Source organism: Liolophura sinensis, unplaced genomic scaffold, assembly GCF_032854445.1.
Source record: "Liolophura sinensis isolate JHLJ2023 unplaced genomic scaffold, CUHK_Ljap_v2 scaffold_33, whole genome shotgun sequence".
Classification (NCBI taxonomy): domain Eukaryota; kingdom Metazoa; phylum Mollusca; class Polyplacophora; order Chitonida; family Chitonidae; genus Liolophura; species Liolophura sinensis.
The window spans coordinates 69,936-90,859 of NW_027017972.1; the positions used below are offsets into that span (position 1 = coordinate 69,936).

The 20,924-nt window shown below is 41.4% G+C and overlaps 1 protein-coding gene across 2 annotated transcripts in view; it reads right to left on the reverse strand.

The window, feature by feature from the left end:
• LOC135481380 (band 4.1-like protein 5) overlaps positions 1 to 20,924 on the reverse strand; it is a 59,961-nt gene that overhangs the window by 16,905 nt on the left and 22,132 nt on the right. For both annotated transcript variants that reach the window (XM_064761210.1, XM_064761211.1), the window contains exons 5-15: positions 15,361 to 15,458; positions 13,131 to 13,251; positions 12,782 to 12,869; positions 11,322 to 11,410; positions 8,238 to 8,307; positions 7,151 to 7,320; positions 5,591 to 5,743; positions 4,583 to 4,920; positions 3,459 to 3,650; positions 2,388 to 2,472; positions 1,169 to 1,222 (exon numbers count right to left, since the gene is read on the reverse strand). In XM_064761210.1, coding sequence (XP_064617280.1) covers positions 1,169 to 1,222; positions 2,388 to 2,472; positions 3,459 to 3,650; positions 4,583 to 4,920; positions 5,591 to 5,743; positions 7,151 to 7,320; positions 8,238 to 8,307; positions 11,322 to 11,410; positions 12,782 to 12,869; positions 13,131 to 13,251; positions 15,361 to 15,458 — 1,458 coding nt within the window. The remainder of the gene's footprint in view (positions 1 to 1,168; positions 1,223 to 2,387; positions 2,473 to 3,458; positions 3,651 to 4,582; positions 4,921 to 5,590; positions 5,744 to 7,150; positions 7,321 to 8,237; positions 8,308 to 11,321; positions 11,411 to 12,781; positions 12,870 to 13,130; positions 13,252 to 15,360; positions 15,459 to 20,924) is intronic.

Below are 20,924 nucleotides of genomic sequence, written 5' to 3' on the forward strand. Positions count from 1 at the left end.
AGAACCTTATAGCAGATATTTTATGGCAAAACTCCACAAATCTTCAAACAAACTTCACAAACAAACACGACTTTCTTGTGAATAAAGCACGTGCAATAGCGCGTGCCTCCCACTGAGGATATCGCCCCAACACAGCCAGGAAGCAGTCACGCCTCTGTGTGATCCTTCACACTCATATCTTATCATTTGTCGAGCTTGTATAAAAGTGATATCTAAATAACATCATGTATTTATATTACTGTAAGGACTGTGTAAGCCTCATATTGAATGAACTGAGAGAGAGAAAAAACAGCCCAAAACACACATGTTTAGGACAGTAGCAGACATCACCGGGCTGCAGACCTTTCACCGTAGGCTACTTCCAGTTGACAGACATGTAGGCTAAGCCACAGCTACCAGTGTTTTCTACCAGGAACCTGAAATGGCTGGTGTATTTTTTTTAACTTGACTGGTGTGTTTATGAAGGTTTCAAGATTAGCCTACATTATTGATTGTCTACAGACATAACTGCTGACCAAAATGCCACCTGGGAAGACATACAGAAGAGGGATTTACACAGAAACATGAGATTAATTCGTTTCTGTTGTTCAAGATTTTTTAAACCCTGCCGTGCGTGTAAATTAATAAAGTTTGACACTTGTGAGTATTATTAACTTACTCCAGTATCACATGCCTATCTAATTTTACTTGAACATAAAAGATCAAATATTACCATTCTATACATCCATGCACCTACTCCATTAGACTTATACAGAGTTACTGTTACTCTACAGACCACAACCATGGAAACTAAGCTACTTGTAGAATTCCAGCTTCATCTTCTCCCAATCAAAGGTCGTTGTTGTTTACAACACCACATGTTAGCGCTCAGAAGAGTTCCTTCTCAAAACGCATTATTTGATTATTATGGTTATCATGGATACACAAACAGCCACCATTTTGAATGCATATATATGCTGGAATTAGAGACACCTATATTTTTCACTAGATCAGAGAAGATTGTTCATCCACACAGCACTCAGATGTTAGCACACAGAAGAATCCACACCCAAAGTCCATCACACAATAACAAATTAAGGTTTAATATAGAAACTATCACCATGTTATGTTTATAATATAGATACACGCGTTGGTTAGTTTTGATTGGATGATGGGTCGCCATGGTCACCTGTGAAAGACTCTATCTTCGTCATCACTTTCTTCCGGGTCCGAATCACTATTGCTGTAATCAAGGATGCAAACTTTACCCACAAGAAAACATGAAGGGCCTCACCAGACCGTGTCGTGAGTATGAACAGGTGAGCCTATATACTAGGCTACTTCACACCGTTCTTGTGAGGACAGACTCTACTCTAAAAACAACATGGGGGTCCTTACTAGACCATTCCTGATAACATACGTGTACACAGATGGCCTCTATACCAGGCTACTCTAATCCTACAGGTATTTGCCATGACGAGAGAGGCCATCTCACCCATTATCTCAATTAGATAATAAGATGCATGTATCTGCCTTTTTCTTGTCATATTCCTCAAACAGAATTTCAAAAAGAGAAAAATTAGATCAATTTCATCTTTAGCCTATCCTTTTATTAAAAAAAACAAAACAATGAATGTCACTACAGCAAGAGATTTACTTCGCATGCAGCCAAAGGACACGTTTACAACTTGGCCAGAGCATGATGTTGATTACATCCTCACTTCATACACTATCTATATCTACACTTGACTACACATTCTTATACACAAGTAAAGTTCATACAGTAAGAAGGCAAAGGGCTATCAGCCATGCATACAAGGAGAAGAATACATGTACCCAATACCTGTAAGGATTCAAAGTTACATACATGTAGAAATATTCAGGACAACTGAAAGGAACTAAGAAAACTGAAAGGAACTAAGAAAACTGAAAGGAACGAAGAAAAGTGCAGACAGAGAATTCATCTAGAGCAAATCATTTTCATAGTAAAAGAAAAGGAGGGGAAACAAAAAAAAAAAAAGCCCTGAGGACAATCATGCCAGATTTATCCTTTAAGTTTATTATTATTATTATTATTATTATTATTGTATTATGCTTAATAAACGATGCTTTTCCAATTTCACATGCAACTCTTATTAGTTTGGGTTACGTTCCATGCGATCTGGTCAACCAAAACAAATCAAGAAGGAATTTTTTGCAAAAAACATATCAAAAATGCTTTGTGGAAAAAATGAAGGTCAAGGCATAGCAGGCTTTGTCTGAAGACACAAATCCAAATGCATCACTGAGCATAGAAACATTGTACAACGCCATTACATCCAAGTTCCATAAATCACTGCCACTCAACACATATGTGTATTCACAAATTTATGATTGAATATTTTAGGAACCATTGAGTTAAGTCCTACCTCAGAGCTCCTTCCTCCCCTGTATCATCATCATCTTCTTCCGTTTCTGTCTCTGTTTCTTCTATACAAGCTTCCTTCTCATTGGCTGATAAAAAAGAAAAGATTATGTTTATGCCAATTTCATTGGCTGCTAGTGTGTCAAGAGTTGAACCATAACAATTTTTGTGTGTCAATAAAAATTTGCCTACTCTATCACTCTTTAAGAGCATTATTGTTAAACTAAAGTTGCTTTCTAAGTTTTGGTGTGTTTCCCACCTGACTTTTGGTGCATATGGACTTAAGACATGACTAGATAATTTTTTCCAAAATTCTTACTTATCCCAATCATCAATAGGGGTGAGGCTTGGAGGGTGGGGGTTGGGGAGATCTCAATACTGCTGAAAAGTGAATGAGTTTTGCCTTCGCTATGTGTTAGTGAAAGCAATAACCATCAATATTTATTTATTTATTTATTTATTTGATTGGTGTTTTACGCCGTACTCAAGAATATTTCACTTATACGACGGCGGCCAGCATTATGGTGGGTGGAAACCGGGCACAGCCCGGGGGAAACCCATGACCATCCGCAGGTTGCTGGCAGACCTTCCCACTTACGGCCGGAGAGGAAGCCAGCATGAGCTGGACTTGAACTCACAGCGACTGCATTGGTGAGAGGCTCCTGGGTCATTACGCTGCGCTAGCGCGCTAACCGACTGAGCCACGGAGGCCCCCATAACCATCAATAGGGGTGAGACTTGGAGGGTGGGGGTTGGGGAGATCTCAATACTGCTGAAAAGTGAATAATGAGCTTTGCCTTCGCTAAAATTGTAATACAGAAAGTCTTTCTCAAAAAATTTAGTCAAGTACATCTTAGTCCTGGTAACGATCATGCAAAAAAAAAAAAAAAAAAAAAAAAAAAAAAAACAACAACAACTGAAGAAAGAACAAATAAATCTTAGTTTGAAGAGATGATCTTTCGATGAGTAAATAAAAATTTGTCTACTCTTTCATCTGAAGCCAATAAATAGACGGACACACTGACAAACTCCAAAAGAATATTGGCCAAATGTTACAAATATCAGCTTCACTTACATTTTTTCAGCTCCTCCTCCATCTTTGCCTTGAGTATATTACATTTCATATGTTCTGGCGGAATAGCCGTCGCCCCTCCTGCAAACTTGATCTGGTTGTTAATAAAACTGTTCACATCTTTGGGAGGCTTGGACACCACAGGTCCTGGTCGGTCCAGTCCCTTCATCTTGGCCGCAGCTAGCTCAGAGGCCTCTGCCAAGAACAAAGCATAAATAGCCATAGTATTTCCCCCCTTTTGTTGTCAAGACAAATTATCATTCTCTGTGTGTGGTAATCTACATGTAAGAGGAAGATGTGACGGCCAGGAATTCCAAGTCTGGGTTATGCCACAAAATACACCACCTGCATTCACCAGGTAGACAACTTAGATTTGGTAGCAAGGCTACCAAAGAGCTCACCTGTAGGGGACACAGGAATGAGAAACTTCAACTCAATACATAAATACTGAAGTCATGAATTTCCGCTCGTGAATTTGGTAATGTTCGTAATTTATGGTAATTAATATGCACACAAAGCATGCACCAGCGATGGAACATTCCCATTGTGTCACTGAGCTTTATGTGAAACTTCAGGTCAATACATGCTGAACTTTTTGAGATACCACCCCTAACATGTTGTTTAACCATGATTCTAATACACAGTACACTAAGTCAGGAATTTAGTAATTTACTGTATTTGATATGTACACACCGAATCACAATGGAATATCCCCCGCGAGTTATTGTGCTCTACATAAGTGCAAACCCTGATCTCAACACCTACACCACCCAAACATCTTGTTTAACATTGCTTTCCCTGTTATAAGACACCGACGGTCATGGTATAACGTAAGCTATGGCTATACTTTGTACAGGTGAGATAAAAAATCATCAGTAAGGGAAGCTGGCAGCAGTGGTATAAGTGAAATAAAACACCAAGCAAATAAATAAATAAACAAACAATGTATAAGGTGTATGCATAATTCAGAATCAAGCAAATTGTGTTACATCAAAAATGCTAAACTTGGTGAATTACAGTAATTTTTCTTTCTCGTAAGGCTATAAATTAACTGAAGCCAAAATTGCATGTACATGTACCACACGTACAGAAATAAATTATTGCCCCTACAGAGACAGCACACGTACCTAAGAGACTAAGCTCTGGGATTGGCTGATGAGGGGAGGGCGAACTGACAGACGAGGAGGCAGACTGATCCGATGACTGTGACGGAGTTCGACCTTTAGCCGTCGCCTTGATCAGATTATCCAATCGCTCCATAGCCGAGACAGATGTTGTAGCTTTGGCAGTGCTCCCATTGGCCACAGTCAGGTTTGACGCCTCCTCTTCTGCCTTCTGGGAGGACTGAGCTGCAGGTAGTGGAGGCGAGGGAGCCGACGGCTTAACGCTGGGCTTGGGGGCAACAATGGGTGCGGGTTTGGGCGTCGTCACAGTAGCTGTCGTCTTGACTTCAGACTCGGCCTTTCTGCAATTTATTGAGTCAAGATTAAATATGGCAACATGGACAACATCAATCTTAATTGATGTTTTTCGAGCAGAGTAAACTGTCAATGTCAGCGGGTATAAGAGCAAAACTTGACAATCATCTAATCTGTGTGAAAAGCAGACCATTTCAGGAAAAAAAAATATATAAAGATCAGATGAAATAAAAATATGATATTTAGTGTTGGTGTCACCTTATCCAAAATTGCAAAAGAACAATTTTAACAAATTTTAACAAGTAATTAACAATTTTTTGGTCATATGATTATTATATGAAGTTACAACTTCCTCTTTTAAGGTCTTAGGTGTGACTCGAACCAAGATTGACCCTGGATCTACCTCTCCCGAAGCGGACGCTCTACCAACTGTGTTATCAGGGTCGCCCTAGGCCTTGAGAATGTTTATACAAAAAGAATCTAGGCTGGGATTGAACCTGCATCTGATCTAATGTAGCTAGTGAAAGCCAAGGCAAGCGCCTTAATTACTTGGCGCCAACATGCATGATTTAGTGTCAGCACCAAAAGGTGGGATGTCTTGTCTAACAATAGTGTCCTCATCAACTTACAACTGTTTACTTAGGCTTTACAAAGAGTTTCTTCAAATCAGCCATTTCGACTACCACATTGTGTAAACCACAGTTCAAACAGGCTTACTTGGCGTTCCTTTCACGCTCCCGTTGGCGTGCTAGCTCTGCCTCCTTCCGCTCAAACGTTGTGCGTCTTGAATACCTTTGGCTGGGCTTGCGCTCAAACTTGACGCTCCTTCGAGCCTTGTTCATGGTGGCAGTCTGGTATTCTGTGTGCCCGCTTGATCAGCAAACAGGTAAGATACGCAATTAATCCTTGTTACTGCTTTCCAAAACCGTTAATTGTGTCATTAGGAAGATGTAGAGAGCATTGTATATTGTAAAGGAATGTTTCAGTGAAGACTGCTGAAAGCGGGGAATTAAGACACCTTAAAGGTTCACGAACTACAACATACAACTTTCAGTGTATTTACTTCCTCTATTAATTTTTGTCATGATGCGGAATTTCCAGTTTTGTTTTTTTTTTTTCAAGAAAATCCTGATGGCAAAGTCTGAAAATCGGCCAAATGACAGAGTGAGTGCTTGGGATTTAACGTTGTACTTAACAATTTTTCAGTTCTCAGAGTGCATGTAACGTTCCACTTTGTTGCAGTACAGATTTTCACTGCTCTTTTACCAAGTGCTGCCTGACTGAAATGACTTACCAATGGCAAGTAATTCACCTCACCAACACCCATACTGATACGGATCTCTTTCAAGGTCTTAGATGTGACTCGACCCAGGAATGACCCTGGATCTACTGCCCCAGAAGCAGACGTTCTACCAAACCATCAGGGCCGGTCCAAATGATAGAAAATGTTCATGTGTTGGATATTTATTTATTTATTTATCTATTTCATACTCAAGACTTATTTGGTACTCAAAAATATTGCACTTATAGGACAGCAGCCAACATTATGGTGGGAGGAAACCGGTCAGAGCCTGGGGAAACCCACAATCATCCATGTGTTGGATCACCTATCAAAAAAATTCACAAGATTTATGGGTCACCAACTGCACTGTAGTACAAAAATTATAGAAAGGTGAATAGCTACAAATCACACAAAATTACACAACATTTTTCGTAGACATTAGTATAACTGGTGGATTCACGGGTGAAAAGTTTCATGAAATTACATGTATCAGTGAATCATTATTTAGGTTACTGGTATTCTGCAAACGTTACTGAAATATTACATGTCTGATGTAACAAGTCATCTTCAGGGCAGCATACATCCACTCTTCAGTCATTGTCTACATATCTTCACAGATTCCCTGTACATGTTCCCACACAGATCTGACTCATCTATACCGGAAACGAGAGCCCACACCGATCTGACTCATCTATACCGAAAACGAGAGCCCACACAGATCTGACTCCTCTACAGCGGAAATGAGAGCCCACACAGATCTGACTCCTCTATAGGGGAAACCAGAGCCCACACAGATCTGACTCATCTATGCCGGAAACGAGAGCCCACACAGATCTGACTCATCTATACCGAAAACGAGAGCCCACACAGATCTGACTCCTCTATAGGGGAAACCAGAGCCCACACAGATCTCACTCATCTATACCGGAAACCAGAGTCCACACAGATCTCACTCATCTATACTGGAAACCAGAGCCCACACAGATTTGACTCACCTATACCGGAAACGAGACCCCATTCTGAAGAAGTTCTGTCTGCGAGACCCCGTCCTGCCGGGTCCCTTGAGACGAAAGAAGGCATGGTGCTCAACCGCACACTTCCACAGGTGTTTACAGGCTTTCTGGTTGTGCAGACGAAACACAAACGTATGCTCGTGTTCCTGACCCTGAAACAGGAAAGGGGAGTACACGAAAGGTTTCAAGGTTGGATTGTTGAATAATATAACCCAAAACTTTCATTTTTATAGGCAAATAATTGTCACAAAGTATTACTTCTGATGTAGACTTTAACATTTTTCCATTAGGATATCACAAAAACTGGGGAAGTGAAAACACTTGTCTAGGGTCAAAAGACGCTCAGAATAAGGCAAACTGAGCAACTAAGCCAAGGAGGAAATGTTAGGTAATTTACCATAACTGTGTAACTTATTAAAAGTTACCAAATGAATGATTGGTTTAATGTTTACACATGAGCCTTCAAGTTGCTAATAAGTGGGGCATGATTTATGCTTATATCCCATTGTTGTCTCTGTACTTGTCAAACAATTATCTCGGTGTCGGAAATTAAATCTATAGAGATGACTTCATGGCATGATCACGAATATTTTACTCATACAACAGCAGCCAGCATGGCCAAGCCACGGAAAAACCCACAACCATCAGCAGGTTGCCAACAGACCTTCCCATATAGGGCCGGAGTGGAGGCCAGCATAAGCTGGACATAAACAAACTGAGACCACACAGTCACTGTGCTGTATTAGCATGCTAACCACACCTCCACCCTCTATAATGCCAACACTTACATAAACAAACTGACTGCGACCACACTGGTGGGTGGCTTCTCAGTCTTTGCACTGTGTTAGCATACTAACCACTCCTCCACCCTCTATAATGGCTTCTCAGTCTTTGTACTGTGTTAGCATACTAACCACTCCTCCACCCTCTATAATGGCTTCTCAGTCTTTGTACTGTGTTAGCATGCTAACCACTCCTCCACCCTCTATAATGGCTCCTCAGTCTTTGTAGTGTGTTAGCATGCTAACCACTCCTCCACCCTCTATATTACTGTCACACCAACACTTACATCATCATCATCCTCCACTACAATAAGTGTGAGTTTCTTCCCCCTGAAGTCCAACTTAGTCATCTTTGGCCTGCAACAAAGAAAACGATCACTGGTATAATTTTTATCTTTTGAATTTTCTTCAAATTGGTGCATGCTGTCATTCTCAGTGTAGGGATGTCTTTGCCTTCATTTCCTTCACACTATTACATCTTGCCATAACTGTTCTCTATACATGGATTTCTTAAATAACATTATTCTTTCTTTTCATACTCTTCATTACACAGATTTAACTTCACCCACTTTCTTCATGTTATTCATTGTCATATTCCTTACCTGACTTTCCTTGCCTTATTCCATGGTACCATACTTCATACGTGGACTGCTTCACTTACAAAACCTGCTTCACCTTGTTCCATGGTGCCACACTTCATACATTGAATACTTCACTTACAAAACCTGCTTCACCTTGTTCCATGGTGCCACACTTCATACATTGAATACTTCACTTACAAAACCTGCTTCACCTTGTTCCATGATGCCATACTTCACACATTGAATACTTCACTTACAAAACCTGCTTCACCTTGTTCCATGGTGCCACACTTCATACATTGAATACTTCACTTACAAAACCTGCTTCACCTTGTTCCATGGTGCCACACTTCATACATTGAATACTTCACTTACAAAACCGGCTTCACCTTGTTCCATGGTGCCACACTTCATACATTGAATACTTCACTTACAAAACCTGCTTCACCTTGTTCCATGGTGCCATACTTCATACGTGGACTGCTTCACTTACAAAACCTGCTTCACCTTATTCCATGGTGCCACACTTCATACATGGACTGCTTCACTTACAAAACCGGCTTCACCTTGTTCCATGGTGCCATACTTCATACATAGAATACTTCACTTACAAAACCTGCTTCACTTTATTCCATGGTGTCATACTTCATATATAGAATACTTCACTTACAAAACCTGCTTCACCTTGTTCCATGGTGCCATACTTCACACATGGACTGCTTCACTTACAAAACCTGCTTCACCTTATTCCATGGTGCCATACTTCATACATTGAATACTTCACTTACAAAACCTCCTTCACCTTATTCCATGGTGCCACACTTCATACATTGAATACTTCACTTACAAAACCTGCTTCACCTTGTTCCATGGTGCCACACTTCATACATTGAATACTTCACTTACAAAACCTGCTTCACCTTATTCCATGGTGCCACACTTCATACATTGAATACTTCACTTACAAAACCTGCTTCACCTTATTCCATGGTGCCACAGTGAGTGAGTGAGTGCTTGGGGTTTAACGTCGTACTCAACAATTTTTCAGTCATATGACGACGAAGGAATCATTAGGGTGCATGTACATGTAATGTACCTCCTTGTTGTAGGACGGATTTCCACCGCTCTTTTATTTAGTGCTGCTTCTCTGAGACGACTTACCGAAGGCAAGTAAGCCGCCCCGCCCGAGCCATTATACTGATACGGGTCAACCAGTCGTTGCACTATCCCCTTCATGCTGAACGCCAAGCGAGGAAGTTACAACTTCCTCTTTTAAAGTCTTAGGTGTGACTCGATCAAGGATTGATCCTGGATCTACCGGTCCCGAAGCGGACGCTCTACCAACTGTGCTATCCAGGCCGGTCTCCATGGTGCCACACTTCATACACAGAATACTTCACTTACAAAACCTGCTTCACCTTGTTCCATGGTGCCATACTTCACACATGGACTGCTTCACTTACAAAACCTGCTTCACCTTGTTCCATGGTACCATACTTCATACGTGGACTGCTTCACTTACAAAACAGGCTTCACCTTATTCCATGGTGCCACACTTCATACACAGAATACTTCACTTACAAAACCTGCTTCACCTTGTTCCATGGTGCCATACTTCACACATGGACTGCTTCACTTACAAAACCTGCTTCACCTTGTTCCATGGTACCATACTTCATACGTGGACTGCTTCACTTACAAAACCTGCTTCACCTTGTTCCATGGTGCCATACTTCACACATGGACTGCTTCACTTACAAAACCTGCTTCACCTTGTTCCATGGTACCATACTTCATATGTGTACTGCTTCACTTACAAAACCTGCTTCACCTTGTTCCATGGTGCCATGCCTCATACATGGACTGCTTCACTTACAAAACCGGCTTCACCTTATTCCATGGTGCCATACTTCATACATAGAATACTTCACTTACAAAACAGGCTTCACCTTATTCCATGGTGCCACACTTCATACATAAAATACTTCACTTACAAAACCTGCTTCACCTTGTTCCATGGTGCCATGCTTCATACATGGACTGCTTCACTTACAAAACCTGCTTCACTTTATTCCATGGTGCCATACTTCATACATAGAATACTTCACTTACAAAACCGGCTTCACCTTATTCCATGGTGCCATACTTCATACATAGAATACTTCACTTACAAAACCGGCTTCACCTTATTCCATGGTGCCATACTTCATAAATAGAATACTTCACTTACAAAACCTGCTTCACCTTATTCCATGGTGCCACACTTCATACACAGAATACTTCACTTACAAAACCTGCTTCACCTTGTTCCATGGTGCCATGCTTCATACATGGACTGCTTCACTTACAAAACCGGCTTCACCCTATTCCATGGTGCCCTTCTTCACACATGGACTGCTTCACTTACAAAACCTGCTTCACCTTATTCCATGGTGCCCTTCTTCACACATGTACTGCTTCACCTGCTTCACCTTATTCCATGGTGCCCTTCTTCACACGTGGACTGCTTCACTTACAAAACCTGCTTCACCTTATTCCATGGTGCCCTTCTTCACACGTGGACTGCTTCACTTACAAAACCTGCTTCACCTTATTCCATGGTGCCCTTCTTCACACGTGGACTGCTTCACTTACAAAACCTGCTTCACCTTATTGCATGATGCCATACTTCATACATGGACTGCTTCACTTACAAAACCTGCTTCACCCTATTCCATGGTGCCATACTTTATACGTGGACTGCTTCACCTACAAAGCCTGCTTCGTCTTATTCCGTGGTGTTAAACTTACCAGAAAAACAGTCCAATTTTCTGTTGCCCCTCAAAAACCAGAATTCCTGTTGGCGTTAGACCAAGGGAATATTCCTGTCCGTCACGGCCCTGACAAATTAATTAAAAGAAAAATAATATAAACTTCAAAATCAATCACCAATGTTTTATAAATATGCTCTCCCGTTGGCACCCCTGTGTAATGAATGTGTTGCATGTAGTTGTATGTTGTTTTGGATAGTTTTTGTACTATTCTAGTTTTAGAAAGCGATACAACCACTGCTATAAATGGCTTGATGTCAATTTTTTCAATTCATTATACATAAATAATCGAAAACTGATATTTCAAACATAAAATTCAGGGCCTTTAACAGTTTAAGAATCATTCAGGACTTTTCTCAGTGTAAAATTTTCTACATGTATGAAATTATCAGATGAACATATGAATTCATGTGTATCTAATACAAGAAAGTTTCCAAAGTATGATTTGGCCAATCATGAATTTCATGTAATCATTCAGTATTAATACTGTAAAAATGTACATTACCACATATTGCCAAAATGTTTGACAATAAATATCAACGGCTGCAAAACAACATTTCCTAAAACCTACTTCTTTCAAAGCATCTTCAAGTACACAAACTTCAAATTTAATTGAACGTTAATATAAAGGCTTAGCCAAATGAAACAATCTCATTCTGCCAACCTACCTTGCCCACATCAAACTGTGCAATGATGCTTGTAAAGGAACAGTGTGCTTGTACAATGTACACACAAATGTAAGTGTAAACAAAAGTCACAGACTACCGTAATACTCCCAAACATTCCACCAAGAAGGTACAAAATACCCATAGATTTTTATAACCTATAAGACATGGCTTAGTTATTTGATAATTTCATTTAAATTTAACACTCCAGGTTTCTAGCTAGAAAATATTATTCAAACTTTGTATGAAGATTTAACAATTTCATAAATGATTCCAATTTTCGAAAAAATCCAAACATTTACGGTACCAATATTATCTTCATAATGACTAAACATGTTGATTTTTTCAATATGCATTGATCTGGCAGACAGTAGACAGTAACACTGTTCATTAGTCTAGACCATAGATGCATTTATAATGCACACACATGGCAAATTATGTCAACAAAATGAAATGACATCCCACTTCTGACACCATCATAAAAACTACTTACTGGGTTCTGTTTTATCATAATGAAAACCACAGAAACTGGTCAAATACATGTAGGAAGGAATCTGTCTTATCTGAAGTCTATAGCTTATAATCACATACATGTACATGGAAGAACTTTCATCACAGAACTGGGTCAAGTACAGGAGAAAAATTCATCCTTTGAAATCACTGAAACAACACAACCCCCACCACCCCCTCCTCCAAATTCCCAGAAAAGAATCTGTTATACATTATCAACATGTCGATACAGCAATCTTCTCTTATTATTCTCTACAGGACTCACCATGACATAGTGCATGTCCACTCCATACATCTCCAGCCATTTCGCCTTGTTTAGGTAGTTCAGCTCTGCCTGGGCTGGTGTCTGACCACTGAAGGACAACACAGTAACACCGTACAATTTATCAGGGGATTAGCACAACAACATAAATAAGTCTATATTTTTAAGCCATGGTTCCACATACATGTCTAATGAAAAATGATTCTGGGTTTAAGTTGATATACTCAACATTCTGCTCGCATGTTTTACATGATACTGTAATTTCTTTGAACTTACAGCACATGTACTTCTCTCATTGAGACTGTAACTGACATTACTGAGAAATGAATAACGTGATCACACTGTGACTTACTTGAGCTTCTGGTACTGTTCAAACACGGCCAGTTCAAAGTCCTCAGTCTGGTTTGGTATAAATCTGAACTCCGATATATACCCTGGGGTGTGGACTGTACTGTCATAGTCTCCTAACTCCGCTGTAAAGCACAAGACCGTACTATATGTAACACACTCCTTCACTCTCATATCTACACATTACCAGCAAATACACATGTATAGGTAGTTCTGTATGCATGTATGTGTACTTAAAGTATTACGTTGTACTTAACAATTTTTCAGTTTTAATTATGACAACGAGGAGTAATAAGGTATGTGTATGCATGCTGTGTCTTCTGGAGGCAGGGCGAATCCATGCTTCCAATGTGCTGCTGCCGCTGAAGTATCATCCCGGCAACAAGTACCATTTTTAAAGTTCAAATGAAAATCTCCCGACTTCGCTTGGTGGATGCTTTTGTCCATAAGGCCACCAAAGCAGTCTTTCTTACTTCTGACAGAAACACTGATCAATCTCTGCCTGGAGATTTCTCAAAGACAGTATTTTGTTTCTGTTTACACGTTTACTGTTCACAAGCATATGTGGAGGTATAACAACTTAACCATGTCTTGGTGTAAACTGGCAACATGTAACTAATTATTGTCTTACACTGCAGATACTAAAAGACATTTCACCTCAAGCATGACGGTTTGACATGATGTGACCAAGAGGTTAAGCACACCAACAATCAGTAGAACACTTCCTCTCATAATGATGCTATCAAGTGGTTTACCAATTATTTGCCAATTACTTTCTTTCTCTGCTTGTAATCAACAGCTGTGGTATTGTAACTGTGTTCATCTGTTATGTCTCTGCCGATATCAAAGTTTTCAGGTAACTGAAGTTGTGGTAAATGCACATGCATCCTGATTGAGATGTAACTTTGAAGAACATGAAATCTTAACATTTGGCATTGATCAGATTCAAGGGCATGTAGATGAAAATTAAAACTGGATTCAAATAATACATGGAAATAATAAAAGTTGCCAATATTTGAAACCTCTTTTGATCATGAGTTAAGATATCCAGAGAAACATATGTTTACCATGGCTTAATTCATGCCACAGTGCAAAAGCAGGTGCGACAGTCACAAAAATCTGCTGCTTTTCCCCAAACCATCACTTTCATTTATACCCAGCTTATACATGTATGTGTGTAGCCTAAAATATGCCAACATGCTGTTAGCTGGTTAAGAGGTGAGACGTCCCACAGGGATCTCCCCCTAAAGCCCCTCACACAAGCTGGTATCATGTCCCTACTCAGTAGCCAGGCCTGACCACAACTGTTAATCACTTCCTATGGCCAGGCCTCAGGGCTGTCACTGACCCCTAACATCTTCATAATCCCCTCAATCCAGGCCACTGATACAGGCCCTGAGGTTTTGTGGTTAAACACCCACTTCATCAAAGACTGGAGAAAATCGTGTTTGAACAGTCTAAAGGTAGCAAATTTGTCAGCTTTGCTCAGGCCAAATCCTACAGACGAAAGCACACGTATACTACATACATTTACATACAATGTATCCATGTAAAGTTCATTAAAGTTCCCTGTAACACAGCGTACAGTACCTGTAATCAAGATCACTGCTCTTGATACATGCCCAGGTATGACAGCAGTTCTCCAAAGTAATGATTCTACATGATCATGGCCCTACACACGTATTCAGAGTTGATGAAGTTTCTTCTGTACAGGTACAGGTACAGCTGTGCCCTCATTCTGTGTGTTCCACTGATCTTGGCAAGGTGTGTTGAAGCTCGTTTGGAAGGTACATGTATTTATTTACTTATTTGACAGGTGTTTTACCCTGTACTCAAGAATATTTCACTTTTACAACGGCGGCCATCATTATGGTGGGATAAAACCAGGCACAACCCGGGGGATACCCATGCCCATCTGCAGGTTACTGGCAGACCTTCCCACTTACGGCCAGAGAGAAAGCCAGCATGAGCTGGTTTTGAACTCAGAGCAACAGCATTGGTGAGAGACTCCCGGGCCATTGCGACATGCTGGCGTCTTAACCCCCTTTGCCCACAGAGTACATGTAGGATGGTATGATATCCTACTGGAAAATGATAGTTCTTGAACTGAAAGAAAATTTTTACACCATTTACAAAATGCACTTTTGGGGCATTTACTGTACGTCTTTCTCAGATGAAAATAATGACTGCCACATAAGAACTATATATAAGATATAAATGATATACAATCTTACACTGGACAGCAAAGGCAGATAACTCCACGGCCACTTCAAACGCACACGGCAGTCTCTCTGTCAGGATGTCCTCCTTAAGCTGTAGGAAGAACTGATACCTACAAATTACAGACACAAACATTTTTCTCACACAAAATGAACATTCAAACTGTAAATTGAGCAATATCTCTGAAATACCGAGAACATCAGGTACCTGTGAACTCGCTCGCTGATCTATTTTTGCTAAAGGACGGCTCTAGCAGCAGCTGGTGGGGCCCTTGATCTATGAGGTTGGAGGTTCAAATCCAGCCCTCACTATTCAGAGAAGGTTTATCAGAGGGTGATGATAAACAAAACACCATATGTATCGATAGTGTATTTCTCCTTAAGTTTCAGAAACACATAAAAGCCTTAAAATGACACTTTTCGATCCTTAAGTTTTTGTTGTAAGAAACTACATGCAATGACAACACAGAAAAAAGGGATACAGAATCGACGCTGATTGGCTGACAGCAGAGGCAGGTTTTCCTGAGTCAAATCTTGAAGTCTTTGCCACACTTGAATAAATGTTCCCTACCTAGAATTCAGCTTGGGCAGGACATAGCCTGGACTTACCTGTCTCTCACACCAGCCAATCAGAATCGAATCTGTATCCTTTTATTAGTGGCCTTTAATAAGGTGAATGTATCAATCAGATTCAAGCAAAATGTGACTCTCACAAAATTCACTTTTCAGTGAAATCTGAGATAAAGACAGATTATCTTAATCCCAGGTGAAATACAGAACAGTTCAACTCTAGAGCTATTAAGAGTTTCATGCATGTAACAACATTATGTACAGGTGTCCATGTGTAAAGGATCATCTTGGGCGTGACTTTTGTTCCACAGCTACATATAACTGATGGTGGGCTATAGTGTGGACACAAAACCACCCATGTGAACTATAACTTGAATGTCCACCTCAGTTATATTCATGTACAGGTAAGTACTGAGTTGAAACAAGGTCACAGAGCTTTCTCACCAAGTACAAAGACACTAAAGAAACATGAATCACATGTGATAAAAAAAAAATACAGCGAGACTTTATACATGAGCTGTATGAACATTCAAGGTAAATCAAGCTTTGCGGTGAAAAACTCGTGTAGATTGTGACGTGTGTGTGTGGATCAGGTGGCAACGTTATGGGCATAATAGAGGCACACAAAAAATTGATGTAAACCATCTCTGTGTGTGGGAACAATGGATGCAGTGTAACATATGTCATCTCTCCTTAAACTCAGCAGGTTATATGGCTTCTGTATCAGATGAATGTGAGACAAAGGAACAGCGCTGCATGTAAAGATATGGATATTTTCAATCTTCTGAATCAACGCATCCATGTGGGTTACCATAACTCCTCAACCTTTCCAACTGCCTCGGCAAACCAAGACTTTCTGCAAGAACTATTACGCGAACATAAATAATTTGCCCAGTATTATGAAGTACATGTGGCATCTTTAATGACACCAACAAATCATTTTTAGCGTCATTTTCATAATACGTGTAAGCATATGCATGAATTCCACTGAAAATATGCTTAAGTGGTTGAAAAGGTTGAGATTTTACAGTACACAGTACATGTAGTCTGTATACAGTATATGTAGTCTCTGTACAGTATACAGTACATGTAGTCTGTATACAGTATATGTAGTCTCTGTACAGTACACAGTATATGTGGTCTCTGTACAGTATACAGTACATGTAGTCTCTGCACAGTATACAAGAACATGTAATTAATATAGAGCACGTGTGCATGAACAGGTGCCCTGCGGCAGTGAAAATGGGCAGGTAGTTATTATTAAAATGTTTTTTTCATTCTGCAATTCAACCCAAAGCATGAATATGATAACAGAGCAGGGAAGTTTCCAGTTATCCAGGTGTAACAATTAAGTGACAAATAGGACAGTAAATCATTTCAGCTAGACACTGTTTTGCCTTTGCCCATGGATGAACACGTGTGTAGGGTATGAGTGACATGACACCGTTTTGCCTTTGCCCATGGATGGACACGTGTGTAGGGTATGAGTGACAAGACACTGTTTTGCCTTTGGCCATGGATGCACACGTGTGTAGGATATGAGTGACACGACACTGTTTTGCCTTTGGTCATGGATGTACACGTGGGTAGGGTATGAGTGACAAGACACTGTTTTGCCTTTGGCCATGGATGTACATGTGGGTAGGGTATGAGTGACACGCCACTGTTTTGCCTTTGCCCATGGATGTACACGTGGGTAGGGTTCGAGTGACACACCACTGTTTTGCCTTTGGCCATGGATGGACACGTGTGTAGGGTTCGAGTGACACACCACTGTTTTGCCTTTGGCCATGGATGTACATGTGTACAGGGTACGAGTGACACACCACTGTTTTGCCTTTGCCCATGGATGTACATGTGTGTAGGGTATGAGTGACATGACACTGTTTTGCCTTTGGCCATGGATGTACACGTGGGAAAGGTTTGAATGGCACACCACTGTTTTGCCTTTGGCCATGGATGGACACGTGGGTAGGGTATGAGTGACATGACACTGTTTTGCCTTTGGCCATGGATGTACACGTGGGAAGGGTTTGAGTGACATGACACTGTTTTGCCTTTGGCCATGGATGCACACGTGTGTAGGATATGAGTGACATGACACTGTTTTGCCTTTGGCCATGGATGCACACGTGTGTAGGGTATGAGTGACACGACACTGTTTTGCCTTTGGCCATGGATGGACACGTGTGTAGGGTATGAGTGACATGACACTGTTTTGCCTTTGGCCATGGATGTACACGTGGGAAGGGTTTGAGTGACATGACACTGTTTTGCCTCTGGTCATGGATGCACACGTGTGTAGGATATGAGTGACATGACACTGTTTTGCCTTTGGCCATGGATGCACACGTGTGTAGGATATGAGTGACATGACACTGTTTTGCCTTTGCCCATGGATGGACACGTGGGTAGGGTATGAGTGACATGACACTGTTTTGCCTTTGGCCATGGATGGACACATGTGTAGGGTATGAGTGACACGACACTGTTTTGCCTTTGGCCATGGATGGACACGTGTGTAGGGTATGAGTGACACGACACTGTTTTGCCTTTGGTCATGGATGCACACGTGTGTAGGGTATGAGTGACATGACACTGTTTTGCCTTTGGCCATGGATGGACACGTGTGTAGGGTATGAGTGACATGACACTGTTTTGCCTTTGCCCATGGATGTACACATGGGAAGGGTTTGAGTGACATGACACTGTTTTGCCTCTGGTCATGGATGCACACGTGTGTAGGATATGAGTGACATGACACTGTTTTGCCTTTGGCCATGGATGCACACGTGTGTAGGATATGAGTGACATGACACTGTTTTGCCTTTGGCCATGGATGGACACGTGGGTAGGGTATGAGTGACATGACACTGTTTTGCCTTTGGCCATGGATGGACACGTGTGTAGGGTATGAGTGACACGACACTGTTTTGCCTTTGGCCATGGATGGACACGTGTGTAGGGTATGAGTGACACGACACTGTTTTGCCTTTGGTCATGGATGCACACATGTGTAGGGTATGAGTGACATGACACTGTTTTGCCTTTGGCCATGGATGTACACGTGGGAAGGGTTTGAGTGACATGACACTGTTTTGCCATGGAGGATGGACGTAGGGTATGAGTGACACGACGCTGTTTTGCCTTTGGCCATGGATGGACATGTGTGTAGGGTATGAGTGACATGACACTGTTTTGCCTTTGGCCATGGATGGACACGTGTGTAGGGTACGAGTGACACGACACTGTTTTGCCTTTGGCCATGGATGCACACGTGTGTAGGATATGAGTGACATGACACTGTTTTGCCTTTGGTCATGGATGCACACGTGTGTAGGGTATGAGTGACATGACACTGTTTTGCCTTTGGCCATGGATGGACACGTGGGTAAGGTATGAGTGACACGACACTGTTTTGCCTTTGCCCATGGATGTACATGTGTGTAGGGTATGAGTGACATGACACTGTTTTGCCTTTGGCCATGGATGCACACGTGTGTAGGGTTTGAGTGACATGACACTGTTTTGCCTTTGGCCATGGATGGACATGTGTGTAGGGTATGAGTGACATGACACTGTTTTGCCTTTGGCCATGGATGGACACGTGTGTAGGGTATGAGTGACACGACGCTGTTTTGCCTTTGGCCATGGATGGACATGTGTGTAGGGTATGAGTGACATGACACTGTTTTGCCTTTGGCCATGGATGTACATGTGTGTAGGGTATGAGTGACATGACACTGTTTTGCCTTTGCCCATGGATGTACACGTGTGTAGGGTACGAGTGACACACCACTGTTTTGCCTTTGCCCATGGATGTACATGTGGGTAGGGTATGAGTGACATGACACTGTTTTGCCTTTGGCCATGGATGCACACATGTGTAGGGTATGAGTGACACGACGCTGTTTTGCCTTTGGCCATGGATGTACACGTGTGTAGGGTTCGAGTGACATGACACTGTTTTGCCTTTGCCTTTGCCCATGGATGCACACGTGTGTAGGGTTTGAGTGACATGACACTGTTTTACCTTTGCTCATGGATGGACACATGTGTAGGGTATGAGTGACATGACACTGTTTTGCCTTTGCCCATGGACGGACATGTGGGTAAGTTATGAGTGACATGACACTGTTTTGCCTTTGGCCGTGGATGGACACGTGGGTAGGGTATGAGTGACATGACACTGTTTTGCCTTTGGCCATGGATGCACACGTGTGTAGGGTTCGAGTGACGTGACACTGTTTTGCCTTTGCCCATGGATGCACATGTGTGTAGGGTTTGAGTGACATGACACTGTTTTACCTTTGCCCATGGATGCACACGTGTGTAGGGTTTGAGTGACATGACACTGTTTTGCCTTTGGCAATGGATGCACACGTGTGTAGGGTATGAGTGACATGACACTGTTTTGCCTTTGCTCATGGATGCACACGTGTGTAGGGTATGAGTTACACAACACTGTTTTGCCTTTGCCCATGGATATACATGTGTGAAGGGTACGAGTGACACAACACTGTGTTTCCGGTCTCTCTAACATGGTGCATGCTATGGCACCGTAAGAATTTCTCATTGAAACTTGATTTATAGACTTACTCAGCACATCAGAAAAAATGACTGTGACATTTATATCTGTTTCCAGGCCTCTTCCAAAACAGCCAAGGTTAGATTATTTGTGGTCTTTTCTTTTAAGCCTACATTAAAAAAAAATATCTGGAATCTGCCTTAATTGTGATGTAAATGTGTATGTTCATGTATGTCACCAAAATCTGAGAAAAAATTATCATGCAGATTTGCTTGACCTGATTCATCAAAAACCCACTCCAAGTTTTACCACAGTCCTTCAAATACATGGTGTTCACCTAACTTGCTGCAATCAAACACTGCATAGCAAACAAAACCCATGTCATAACGAGAGGGGGGCCCCTATGGAACCTCATCCCACCTCATTCCTGTGTCCAGGTCCTTTGTTTACACACCATGAGATAAGCAGTGGATCAGCCAGG